Source organism: Lepidochelys kempii, chromosome 2 (assembly GCF_965140265.1).
Source record: "Lepidochelys kempii isolate rLepKem1 chromosome 2, rLepKem1.hap2, whole genome shotgun sequence".
Taxonomy (NCBI): Eukaryota; Metazoa; Chordata; order Testudines; family Cheloniidae; genus Lepidochelys; species Lepidochelys kempii.
In genome coordinates, this window is record NC_133257.1 from 49,615,667 (window position 1) to 49,628,343 (window position 12,677).

The window sequence follows — 12,677 nt, forward strand, 5'->3', positions numbered from 1 at the left end:
GCACTGCTCCAACCCAGGGCATTGGCATTTCCAAAGTGGCAGTGGCCATCACCGTATTAACGTGACACTGAAGTAGGGGCTACAGAGCTGCTCGGCACCCTGTCCTCTAATCACAGGTTAAGTTTTTTGTGTCCTTTCTGGGGTTCCTTGCACAAAGTCAGTGAGGCTGTGGGATGGGGTGATTTTTTTATCCTAGAATGAGCAGGTTATCAAGTGTATGAGGTACGATTTTGTTCAGAGATTTTAAGGAAACCCTCTAATGTTTGTTTTCCTCTTGAGACAGAAAAGAAGCAATTCACCATTGGAACAAACGGCTAAGCGAAGTGGTGAATTCTCCATCTCTTGACATCTTCAAATCAAGACTAGTGCTTTCTGGAAGATATGCTTTAGAAAAACACAAGTTATTGGGTCATACAGAAGTGCCTGGGTGAATTTAAATGGCCTGCAATATACAGAAGGTCAGACTAGAGGATCTAATGGTCCCTTCTGGTCTTAAACTCTATGAATTATGGTGTCTTACAGGTGATGCAGCAATCTACTATTACAAAGACATTAAAAATTAGGCATGTGTTTTCTGCCTTCATATTTTTGCTGCTGCAGAATTATGGGTAAAGAGATATTTGCTACAGAATAACAGTTTTGTTGTCTAAGCTTATAACACAGATTTATTAAAAGGGATAAAGCAATCGTTGCTTACCTTTAGAAATACTGCCATGACAGCTAATCCATCCCGCTGCCGAGCAGCCTCAACAAAAGTGGAATATTTGTCCGAGTTCCAGTGAACCACATGAAGCTGAAAGGCAAAAGCACAAATACTGTCAATTCCCACTGAACTGGTGCAATTACAATTAACATGCAATTGTACTAGTGTTGAGGTTTCTACTTCACCTGTTTATATTCAGACGCATTCAATTTTCCAGCTGCAAATATTTATGTTTATTGAAATCTGGAAATATATAATCATACAAAGGGCAACAACAAGCACTGATGTGGCTGGATAGATATGAGAATGGCACAATTAACAGTATTTTTACATTTCAGGTACAGCAGTTACTATTAAAAGTCAAAATTTAGCAAGTTACCACCACCACAGTATCTATGGATACTCACTGTTCTAAATATGGGGAAAAACTGCAATTTCTTAGGCCAAAATTTTCAAACACTGAAGGCTAAAGTTAGGCTCTTAAATCCACATTTAGTAGAGCTGGTAAAAATAAGTGGTAGAATAAAATCATGCAAATTTCATCAGCATTTTCCCCTCCCTCAGTCCTTTTCCTCAGCTCCCATTTCCTCAGTCAAAATTTCAGCAAAACATTGATTTGCCTTACAGCTGGTCATGAAATGAGGAGGGGATGGAAAAATGAAATTTTCACAAAAAAATCTCCCTCCCCCCTCTTTTTTCTCAAATTTAAATTTTGCATGAAAAATTTTCAAAGAAAACTTGAAGTTTGGAAAAAAAATTACCAGCTTTTGTATTTAGGCATCTAAATAAAAGTGGCCTGATCTTCAGAGGTGCTGAGCACCTGCATTTCCAACTGATTTCTGACTGGGAATGTTTTGTGGTAGATTTGTAATGAGCAACCTCGCTTGTTTGATGTGTAATTGCTTGGAAGCTTCACGCAGACTGGTCCAAATTCAGAAGATCCACTCTGGCTAGTCCTAGGATTGCCACGATTTGGCGAGGTAAAAAGCAAAGTGATCTTTGCCCCAGTGTCCTCCAACCCCTCCCACCAAGCCATGCTCCCTAAAGTCATGTTCGTACTCCCCTGTCAGGAGCCTTCAAGTCTCTATGGAAGGTGCTAAGTCAGAGTCAGATGTCTCTCCTAGCTTGTGCAGAGTACTGCTGTTCTCTGCACTGCCATGCTGTTGAGTGTACGTAAGTGCTATATAAAAATTAATTTATTATTTTCAAAGTACTGTACAAACATTATCTAATAAATCTTATAAGACTTACTAACTCACCCAGAGTCTATCTTCCCTATTCTTCAGAGACGGAAACTCAGAGTAGTTGAAGATCACATTTTTCAAAAGAGGCTTTTAATTTTGGGTCCATTTTCAGATTTTCAGAACCTGATTTTCAGAGGTGCTGAGAATCTGTTGCTCCCAGTTACTTCACTTGGAAGACTTCACATGCTTGTTGAGCTCCAGACGGACACACAAAAACTGGGGACCCCAAAAGTAAAGGCTTCCTTAGAAAACATGGGTCTTAATGGCTTGCCTGAATGAACTGCATGGGAGGCTGTGTGGTCTTGTGGATAAAACAGGGGTCTTGGAGATCTTGATTCTAGATCCTGCCTCAGACATGGACTTGGCCTTTGGCAAACTGCTTAATCTCTATGGCCTTAAGGTTTCCCTACCTGTAAAATGGGTAATACTTGGTGTTGTGAGGCATAATTAATGTTTGTTAAGCTCTTAGGCCCAAACCAACAAAGTACATAAGTATATGTTTACCTTTAAGCACGTGAAAACTCCCATTTAAGTCAATGGAAATACCCTCATGCTTACAGTTAAACACATGCTTAAGTGTGTCGCCGGATTGTGGCCTTATGACTTGTCTACATGGGGAAATAGCCCAGAACAGCTATCACAGAATAGCTCCTGTGTGGACAATCTCATTTCGCATGAAGGTGTCTGAGTGTGGTGTAGCTTAACATGTTTTGGAAGTGAAGCTAAATTGCACCCAGGTACTTTCAGTGCAGAGTAAGAGTGTCCAGTTGGGGAGTTAGTACAGAATAGCTATTTCTCTTTAAATTCATACCCTAGCTTATTTAGCAATAGCTTCCCTACATAGACAAGCCCTGAGTTATCCTTGCAGGAAAGCTACCACAGAAGTCCAAAGTAGTATTATTAAGACCAGAAATAGAATATAGGAATTCATACCTCACTTCTCAGTCCAATAGACCATTCTGTGTGCACATGTATGCATGTTAGTATTCTGGAGCTTACAATGTCTCCATCGGACCATTCACGATTTTAGATTCACAAAAGCTAGATTGAATAACTTTTAAAATGTTATATTTTGCATACACAAACAGGAAACAGATACTTTCAGTCGGAATGACTTTTATTGTGAATTAAAAAACAACAAACAAGAAAGAACAAAAAGTAAAATCCCTATAGCTAAATAAACCACACTACTCCCTGTAATTTTTCAAAAAGACAAAAAAACCAACAAAACAAACAAGAGCTGTGAAACATTTTGGGGTAGAGCCCCATTCTCAATGGCTTGTGACTTCTCTTTTAAGGTATGTATCCCATCTTACCACCGCTCCTGCACTGCAGCTTGTTGAAGAGAACTTGGTCTGGCCAATGCGATGCCACAACTCAACAGGACCGGGGAGCCCTCTTGTTTCCTGATGTCCTCTGACATGGGGCAAGCCACGTAGTCTTCTTTGCTTGTGAACTCTCTCTTTCTTCTAGCATGTGCCAATTTGGCAGAGGTGCTTTCTTGATTTGTTAGAGCATTTTCTTCAGGGAGTTCGGCACTGAAACTGCATTCTCATCTCCTGGGGTATTTCTTCTGCATGACCAGTGCTCAGCAGCCTCACTCTTTCTTCTGGTTTCCTTATCCCAAAACCAAAACGATGTCTAACGTGCTTCTTGCAGAAAGTTACCAAAATGACAAGCAGTGGGAAGCTTTTTAGACTGGCTAGAAATTCAGAGAGATTTTCTCCTTCCATTTGGTTTCTGAGATGGAACTTATTTTTTTTTTCAGCTAGAAATTTGGTTTTGGTACATAATGTTTTTAAGCACCTCTATTAATTCTTTATACTCCATCTCACCTGGTTCCTGTGGAAAACATAAGCCTTTAAACACTGCAAATGTCACTTTTCCCACCAGTGGTAGAAAAATTGATTTTTTTTCTTACCACTGTCTTCTATAGCATTTCCAATAAAATACTGATCAGGACTTGTACATATATTTCAAATTGTTCCTCTTTTGCATTATATTGAAAATCTGCCATATTTCCATAAAAAATTATTTTTACCTTTTCTATTTTCCTTTTTTACCCAGGAAAACTCTCACTTTCTCTGAGCTATTTGTTGTTTGAGATCCCATTTTCCTCACTAAAATACTTGTTTTATTTTTCCCATACGCAAAGAGGAAACAGATACTTTCAGTCTGAATTATTTTTATTGTAGAATAATCAAAAGCAAGGAACAAGAAAGAGCATAAGTAAAGACTCCATGAGAGAGCACACTGTGCGTTTCTCCTCTGTGACATTCTGCACTAAATGGAACACTCACAATGGCTGCCTGTCTCTGTAGGCAGCATAGTCCTTAGAGATTTAAAGGTGCAGTACACAGAAAACAAAGGCATAACTGTCACATTGCTACATACACCACAAAAATAACCACCCAACTCTTCTGCAAATAGTAAAATGCACATATCCTCAGTAAGGCCGATTAAAAAAAACAAATCTGCAGTTTCTATGTCAGGCTTATTTTGAGATATAAACGATTCCAAAGGAAAAGTTAAAAATTAAAAACAAAAAAGATTAAAACAATTCTCAAACAATAAAAATCCTCTAAATTTTCCACTTATAATATTTCATGTACTTCTTGTCTTATCCTTTGCCAAGGTCTCCAAATATATTCTCCTTTGGCAGAGGATCACACACGAAAAATTTTAGGCACATTGCTCATGTTTTGAAAAGTTAGGGAGGCAAAATCTGTCTTATAATGGAACACTAGTTCAACCTTAACTACAGAGAGACTATGGCCTCTATATAATTCAATACAATGCCTTACCTCCGCTGCATACTTCTTTCCATCCACTGCATGCTCAGAGCCAATGTCATCGCTGGCCCCCCAATGAAAGTGAATTTGGCGCAGCCTATAGCTTCCAGTGAGTGGTCCCCCTCTCAGCACTATAAACCAGATAATAAGAGATTTTTAGCCAAGGCAACATGCATTGTAATAAAATCTTCTGACCTATACTTTCATGCATACAGCATTATTTTGGGATCCAGGCATCTCAAATAGATTCTCAAAGCATATGTATTAATAGGATACCACTACTGCACAACAACAATAGAAAGGAGAGAATATGCCCTTCAAAACTTAAGTTATATATGTAAATTAGCTAATTAATACTACTAGGGGATGAACTGAGATCACCCAATGTGTCTTACTATAGGCAGAAAGCAGTACTTGTTGGTTGTTTTTTTTTAATTCTTCTGAGAAATTGAATTATTATTATGCAATCTATTTGGCAGCTACATTCTTATCAACACATTTCAAAGTGACACTGACAACCAAATTAGGCCTAAAGATTATGCCATAAAAAGGTAGATTCTTTAATAAAATTGGAGGAAAATAGTCAGTTGGTTTAAAATTTATTTCAACATTCCTTGGCATTGTTTGAAACCCAGATGAAACTGTACTGTACCAAAGCATGAAAACCAGGCAGTGAAAATGACTATAAACAAAGTGAAGCTAATAATGAATCTGTTTTGTCCAAGTTCAAAATTAGTGCGTGTAAAATGTAAATAAATGGCACATTAAGAACACATGTAAGGCACGTGTGTGTTTTATTTGTGTAAATATGTCTCTCTTTAAAAAAACAAACAAACTAGAGATGGATCCAAACCAAAATTCAAGATCAGAACTGTAGATCTGATCTCACCTGCAGTCTCTCTCTGTAATTCCCTGACGCTGAATTCCCTGCCTCTTAGAAAAGCTTCATCTGATTTCAGCTCTTCCCCCCCTACACACACACACCCGAAAAAAGGACTATTGTGCTCTGGAGTTCTGGCTAGACCCATTATAGAGATATAGAAAAGGGGATCCAGTCATTTAAGGCACAGGATGGTAGGACGTACACCAACAGCAAAAGTGGAGGGTGAAAAGGAGAAATAAATTGAAGCTATCAAGAACAAAAATCCACCAAAGGATGAGAAGAGAAGAATTTCTTTATTTGCCTATACACTAATGCTAGGAGTCTGGGTAACAAACAAGAGGATCTGAAATTGCACATTTATGAGCGTGCATTCAACCTAGTTAGTATCGCTGAAATCTGGTGGGAAAATTTGAATTATTAGAATGTTAAAATCACTGGCTATAACCTATTTAGGAAGGTTTGAGTAGACAAAGGAGGAGGGGGAGTGGCACTGTCAAAAATGGCATTACTTGTTTCTGAGTCACTGACAACTCAGAAGTAAATGACCTTGAATGCTTACAGATCAATGTTCTAACAGATAAAGTACACAATAGGATACAAGTTGGTGTAAGCTAAAAACCCACACCAAATCAGAGTGGAGAACAGGATGACCGGCTCCTTAAATAGGAAAAAAATATAGATGACAATTTCTTAACTCAAGAAGCATTGCATCCAACATGGTGGAATTCTACATTAGACCTCATCTTGACATATAAAGAGGAACTGATCACAGAACAAAAAGTTACTTAGATACAATTTATCATGTTTTGATTACATTTCTGTTCAAAGAGAATAAAATCCCAGCCAATTACACACACGCTTGTGTGATCACATACACACACACATACACACACACACTGCTTTAAAAGAGCCAGTGTCACAAAGTTTAAAACAATAAATGACCTGAAAGAAAACAAAATCATCACTGATAAATTTGCAGATGACACAAAGATTGGGGAAGGGTAAATAATGAAGAGGAATAGTCACTGATACAGAGTAATCTGGACTGCTTGGTAAGCTGGTTAAATCAAACAATATGCATTTCAATACAGTGAAATGTAAGGTCATACATCTAGAAACAGGGAATGTAAGCCATTCTTACGGAATGGGGGACTCTATCCTGGAACACAGGAAAATTTTTTGGAGATTGTGATGAATAATCAGCTGAACATGAGCTCCCAGTGAAACATGGCTAAAAGGGCTAATCCTTGGACACATAAACAGGAATGTCAAGTAGGAGTCATGAGGGTATATATTACCTCTGCATTTGGCACTGGTGTGGCCACTACTGGAATGCTGCATCCAGTTCTTGTGTCCACACTTCAAGAAGAATGTTGAAAAACTGGAAAGGTTTCAGAGAAGAGCCACAAGAATGACTGAAGGATTGGAAAACATGGCTGATAGTGAGAGAATTATGGAGCTCAATTATTTAGCTTAACAAAGAGAAGGTTAAGGGGTGATTTGATCACCATCTGCAAGTACCTATTGGGGAACAGAAATTTGATAATAAAAGGCTCTTCAATCTAGCAGACAAAGACAAAGATCCAATGGCTGGAAGTTGAAGCTATCCAGACTAGAAAAAACAGATTAGACAAATTCAGACTAGAAATAAAGCACTTTTTTTTAAACAGTGAGGATAATTAACCATTGGAACAATTTACCAAGGGTTGTGCTGGATTCTCCATTGCTGGAAATTTTTAAATCAAGTTTGGATTTTTTTAAAAAATATATGCTCTCGTTCAAGCACAACTATTGTGTTTGAATCAGGAATTAACTCAGGGAAGTTCTATGGCTTGTGTTATGCAGGAGATCTGACTAGATGATCACAATTGTATCATCTGGCCTTAAGATCTATGAATCTATGAATATGGGCCTTGATCCTCAGCTGTGCTGCATATATGTTGGGGGTGGGGGGAGTCAAAGGAGAAGTCCCAAAGAAGCCATTTGCAGCTTCCAGACCCAGGGCTGTTTCTATGCCAGGTCAGTCCCTGACCTAATTTGAAATAGCCTCAGGGTTGATCTAAACTATGCCAAGTGTCTGTGGCCCCAAGTGGCTGGTATGCCAGGTGGAGGGGATCACCAACGCACAGTCACACTTCAGCCATGCCTCTTTCTAATAGGCTATATCAGCTCCACCTCTAGGATTCCCACACTGAGGGGATTCCCAGCTGCTTGGATTAGCTGACTTGGATTGAGGCCACAACATAGGAGAAAACCTAGCCAATGAAGTCTGAATATAGGTTCAGATCTGAAGTTACAGTTGGGCCCATTTCTAACTTTTTGTCATGACACTGTCACTTTAAATATGAAACATATTATTTATATAAATAAATTGGGTCAAGAGAATCCAGCAGAAGTATTCCTTACAGAAGTCCAGGCAACACCGAACATGTTGAGATATCATAGAATCACAGGACTGGAAGGGACTTGAGAGGTCATCTAGTCCAGTCCTCTGCACTCATGGCAGGACCAAGTATTATCTAGACCAGTGGTTCTCAAAGCCAGTCTGCTGCTTGTTCAGCGAAAGCCCCTGGCGGGCTAGACCAGTTTGTTTACCTGACGCGTCCACAGGTTCGACCGATCGCGGCTCGCACTGGCCGCGGTTCGCAGCTCCAGGCCAATGGGGGCTGCGGGAAGGGTGGCCAGCATGTCCCTTGGCCCGCGCTGCTTCCCGCAGCCCCCATTGGCCTGGAGTGGCAAACCGCGGCCAGTGGGAGCCGCAATCGGCCGAACCTGTGGACGCGTCAGGTAAACAAACTGGTCTGGCGTGCCAGGGGCTTTCTCTGAACAAGCGGCGGACCGGCTTTGAGAAGCACTGATCTAGACCATCCCTGACAGGTGTTTGTCTAACCTGCTCTTAAAAATCTCCAATGATGAAGATTCCAAAATTTCCCTAGGCAATTTATTCCAGTGCTTAACCACCGTGACAGTTAGGAATTTTTTCCTAATGTCCAACCTAAACCTCCTTTGCTGAAATTTAAGCACATTGCTTCTTAGCCTATCCTCAGAGGTTAAGAAGAACAACTTTTCTCCCTCCTCTTTGTAACAATCTTTTATGTACTTGAAAACTGTTATCATGTCCCCTCTCAGTCTTCTCTTTTCCAGACTAAACAAATCCAGTTTTTTCAATCTTCCCTCTTGGATCATGTTTTCTAGTCCTTTAATAATTTTTGTTTGCTTTCTCTGGACTTTTTCCAATTTGTCCACATATTTCCTGAAATGTAGCGCCCAGAACTGGACACAATACTCCAGCTGAGGCCTAATCAGCGAGAAGTAGAGCGGAAGAATTACTTCTCATGTCTTGCTTACAACACTGCTGTTAATACATACCAAAATGATGTTCACTTTTTTTGCAACAGTGTTACACTGTTGACTCATATTTAGCTTGTGGTCCACTATGATCCCCAGATCCCTTTCCGCAGTACTTCTTCCCAGGCAGTCATTTCCCATTTTGTATGTGTGCAACTGATTGTTCCTTCCTAAGTGGAGTACTTTGCATTGGTGCTTATTGAATTTCATCCTATTTACTTCAGACCATTTCTCCAGTTTGTCCAGATCATTTTGAATTATAATCCTATCCTCCAAAGCACTTGCAACCCCCTCCCAGCTTGGTATCATCAACAAACTTTATAAGTATACTCTCTATGCCATTATCTAAGTAATTGATGAAGATACTGAACAGAACCAGACCCAGAATTTGATCCCTGTGGTACCCCACACTTTATGCCTTTCCAGCATGACTGTGAACCACTGATAATTACACTCTAGGAACGGTTTTCCAACCAGTTGTGCACCCACTTTCTAGTAGCTCCATCTAGGTTGTATTTCCCTATTTTGGTTATGAGGTCATGCAAGACGTATCAAAAGCCACACTAAAGTCAAGATATACCACATCTACTGCTTCCCCCCTATCCACGAGGTTTGTTATCCTGTCAAAGAAATCTATCAGGTTGGTTTGACACAAAATTTGTTCTTGACAAATCTATGCTGACTGTTAATTATCACCTTATGATGTTCTAGATGTTTGCAAATTGGTTGCTTAATTATTTGCTCCATTATCTTTCTGGGTACAGAAGTTAAGCTGACTGATCTGTAATTCCCCTGGTTGTCCTTATTTCCCTTTTTATAGATGGGCACTATATTTGCCTATTCCAGTACTCTGGAATTTCTCCCATCTTCCATGACTTTTCAATGATAATCACTAATGGCTCAAATATCTCCTCAGTCAGCTCCTTGAGTATTCTAGGATGCATTTCATCAGGCCCTGGTGACTTAAAGACATCTAACTTGTCTAAGTAATTTTTAACTTGTTCTTTCCCTATTTTAGTCCCTAATCCTATCTCATTTTCACTGGCATTCACTATGTTAGAAATCCAATCGCCACCAACATTCTTGGTGAAAAACTGAAACAAAGAAATCATTAAGCACCTCTGCCATTTCCACATTTTCTGTTATTGTTTTCCCCCCTCATTGAGTAACAGGACTACCCTGTCCTTGGTCTTCCTCTTGCTTCTAATGCATTTGTAGAATGTTTTCTTGTTATCCTTTATGTCTCTAGCTAGTTTGATCTCATTTTGTGCCTTGGCCTTTCTAATTTTGTCCCTACATACCTGTGTTATTTGTTTATATTCATCCTTTGTAATTTGACTTAGTTTCCACTTTTTGTAGGACTCTTTTTTGATTTTTAGATCATTGAAGATCTCCTGGTTAAGCCAGGGTGGTCTCTTGCCCTACTTCCTGTCTTTCCTATGCAGTGGGATAGTTTGTTATTGTGCCCTTCATAATTTCTCTTTGAAAAACTGCTAATTGTCTTCAATTGTTTTCCCCCTTAGACTTGCTTCTCATGGGATCTTACCTACCAACTCCCTGAGTTTGCTAAGGTCTGCCTTCTGGAAATACATTGTCTTTATTTTGCTGTTCTCCCTCCTACCATTCCTTAGAATCATGAATTCTATCGTTTCATCATCACTTTCACCCAAGCTGCCTCGCACTTTCAAATTCTTAACCAGTTCCTCCCTATTTTTCAAAATCAAACCTAGAACAGCCTCTCCCCGAGTAGCTTTCTCCACCTTCTGAAATAAAAAATTGTCTCCAATACATTCCAAGAACTTGTTGGATAATCTGTGCCCTGCTGTGTTATTTTCCCAACAGATGTCTGAGTAGTTGAAATCTTGTGCTTTGGATGATTTTTATATCTCTGAACACATACTTATTTGAATATTGTTTGAACACACACTTGTAAGCTACCAAAACACAGTATTTAAACCAAATAAGTAGGGTTGTCAAGTGATTTAAAAATAAAACGTGATTAATCGTGTGATTAAAAAAATTAATCGAGATTCATCGTGCATTTAATTGCTCTGTTAAACAGTAATAGAATACCATTTATTTAAATATTTTTGGATGTTTTCTACATTTTCAAATATATTGATTTACAAAGCAGAATACAAAGTGTACAGTGCTCTCTTTATATTTCTTTTTTATTACAAATATTTACAATGTAAAAATGATAAAAGAAATAGTATTTTTCAATTCCCCCATTACATGTACTGCAGTGCAACCTCTTTATCATGAAAGTTGAATTTACAAATGTAGAATTATGTACAAAAATAATTGCATTCAAAAACAAAACAATGTCAAACTGTAGAGCCTACAAGTCCACTCAGTCCTACTTCTTGTTCAGCCAATTGCTCAGACAAACAAGTGTGTTCGCATTTGTGGGAGATAATGCTGCCCACTTCTTGTTTACAGTGTCACCTGAAAGTCAGAACAGGTATGTCATAAATATAAAGGGAAGGGTAAACCCCTTTAAAATCCCTCCTGGCCAGAGGAAAAATCCTCTCACCTGTAAAGGGTTAAGAAGCTAAAGGTAACCTCGCTGGCACCTGACCAAAATGACCAATGAGGAAACAAGATACTTTCAAAAGCTGGGAAGAGGGAGAGAAACAAAGGGTCTGTGTGTCTGTGGTATGCTGCTTTTGCCGGGGATAGACCAGGAATGGAGTCTTAGAACTTTAGTAAGTAATCTAGCTAGGTATGTGTTAGATTATGATTTCTTTAAATGGCTGAGAAAAGAATTGTGCTGAATAGAATGACTATTTCTGTCTGTGTGTCTTTTTTGTAACTTAAGGTTTTGCCTAGAGGGATTCTCTATGTTTGAATCTAATTACCCTGTAAGGTATCTACCACCCTGATTTTACAGGGGTGATTCCTTTACTTCTATTTCTATTAAAAGTCTTCTTGTAAGAAAACTGAATGCTTTTTCATTGTTCTCAGATCCAAGGATTTGGGTCTGTGGTCCCCTATGCAAATTGGTGAGGATTTTTACCAAACCTTCCCCAGGAAGTGGGGTGCAAGGGTTGGGAGGATTTTGGGGGGAAAGACGTGTCCAAACTATGTTTCCCAGTAAACCCAGTTAGAGTTTGGTGCTGGCAGTGGATATTCCAAGGATAAAGGATAAAATTAATTTGTACCTTGGGGAAGTTTTAACCTAAACTGGTAAAAGTAAGCTTAGGAGGTTTTCATGCAGGTCCCCACATCTGTACCCTAGAGTTCAGAGTGGGGGAGGAACCTTGACATGGTGGCAGAGTGGTGGGATTAACCTGAAATCATTTTGAGATCAATTTGAGATTTTTTGAACTAGAAATACAGATTTTAAAAAGGAATTTTTTTTTCCTTTGGGGCTGCTGGAAAGGAGGTCCAGAAAGCAGCTGAAACTGAAAGCAGTTTGTTTTTTCTCTGCTTTGGGGCCAGAGGAGAGACAAAAGGGGATTATCTTTGTGAATTGCAGGTTTTCTTTGCCTGGAGGCAGGGTACTTAACTCCTGCAGGGAAATTCAGTCTTCCAAACCAGAAGGGGTTTTTTTCCCCTAAAAGTAAATAGGGAAAGTGTTCTACCCATTTGCCTGGAGACAAAAGTGGAAGGGCTTATTTTTTTTAGGATTTTGATTTTTTTACAAGGAGCACAAGTTTGAAAAGGAATTTTTTTCCCTTTGGGCTGCTGGTAAGCAGGTTTCC

General features: G+C 39.2%; 1 protein-coding gene across 1 annotated transcript in view; it reads right to left on the reverse strand.

The window, feature by feature from the left end:
- LOC140906549 (carbonic anhydrase 13-like) overlaps positions 1-12,677 on the reverse strand; it is a 41,048-nt gene that overhangs the window by 9,034 nt on the left and 19,337 nt on the right. The window contains 2 exon segments of the mRNA XM_073330660.1: positions 698-793; positions 4,752-4,870. Coding sequence (XP_073186761.1) covers positions 698-793; positions 4,752-4,870 — 215 coding nt within the window.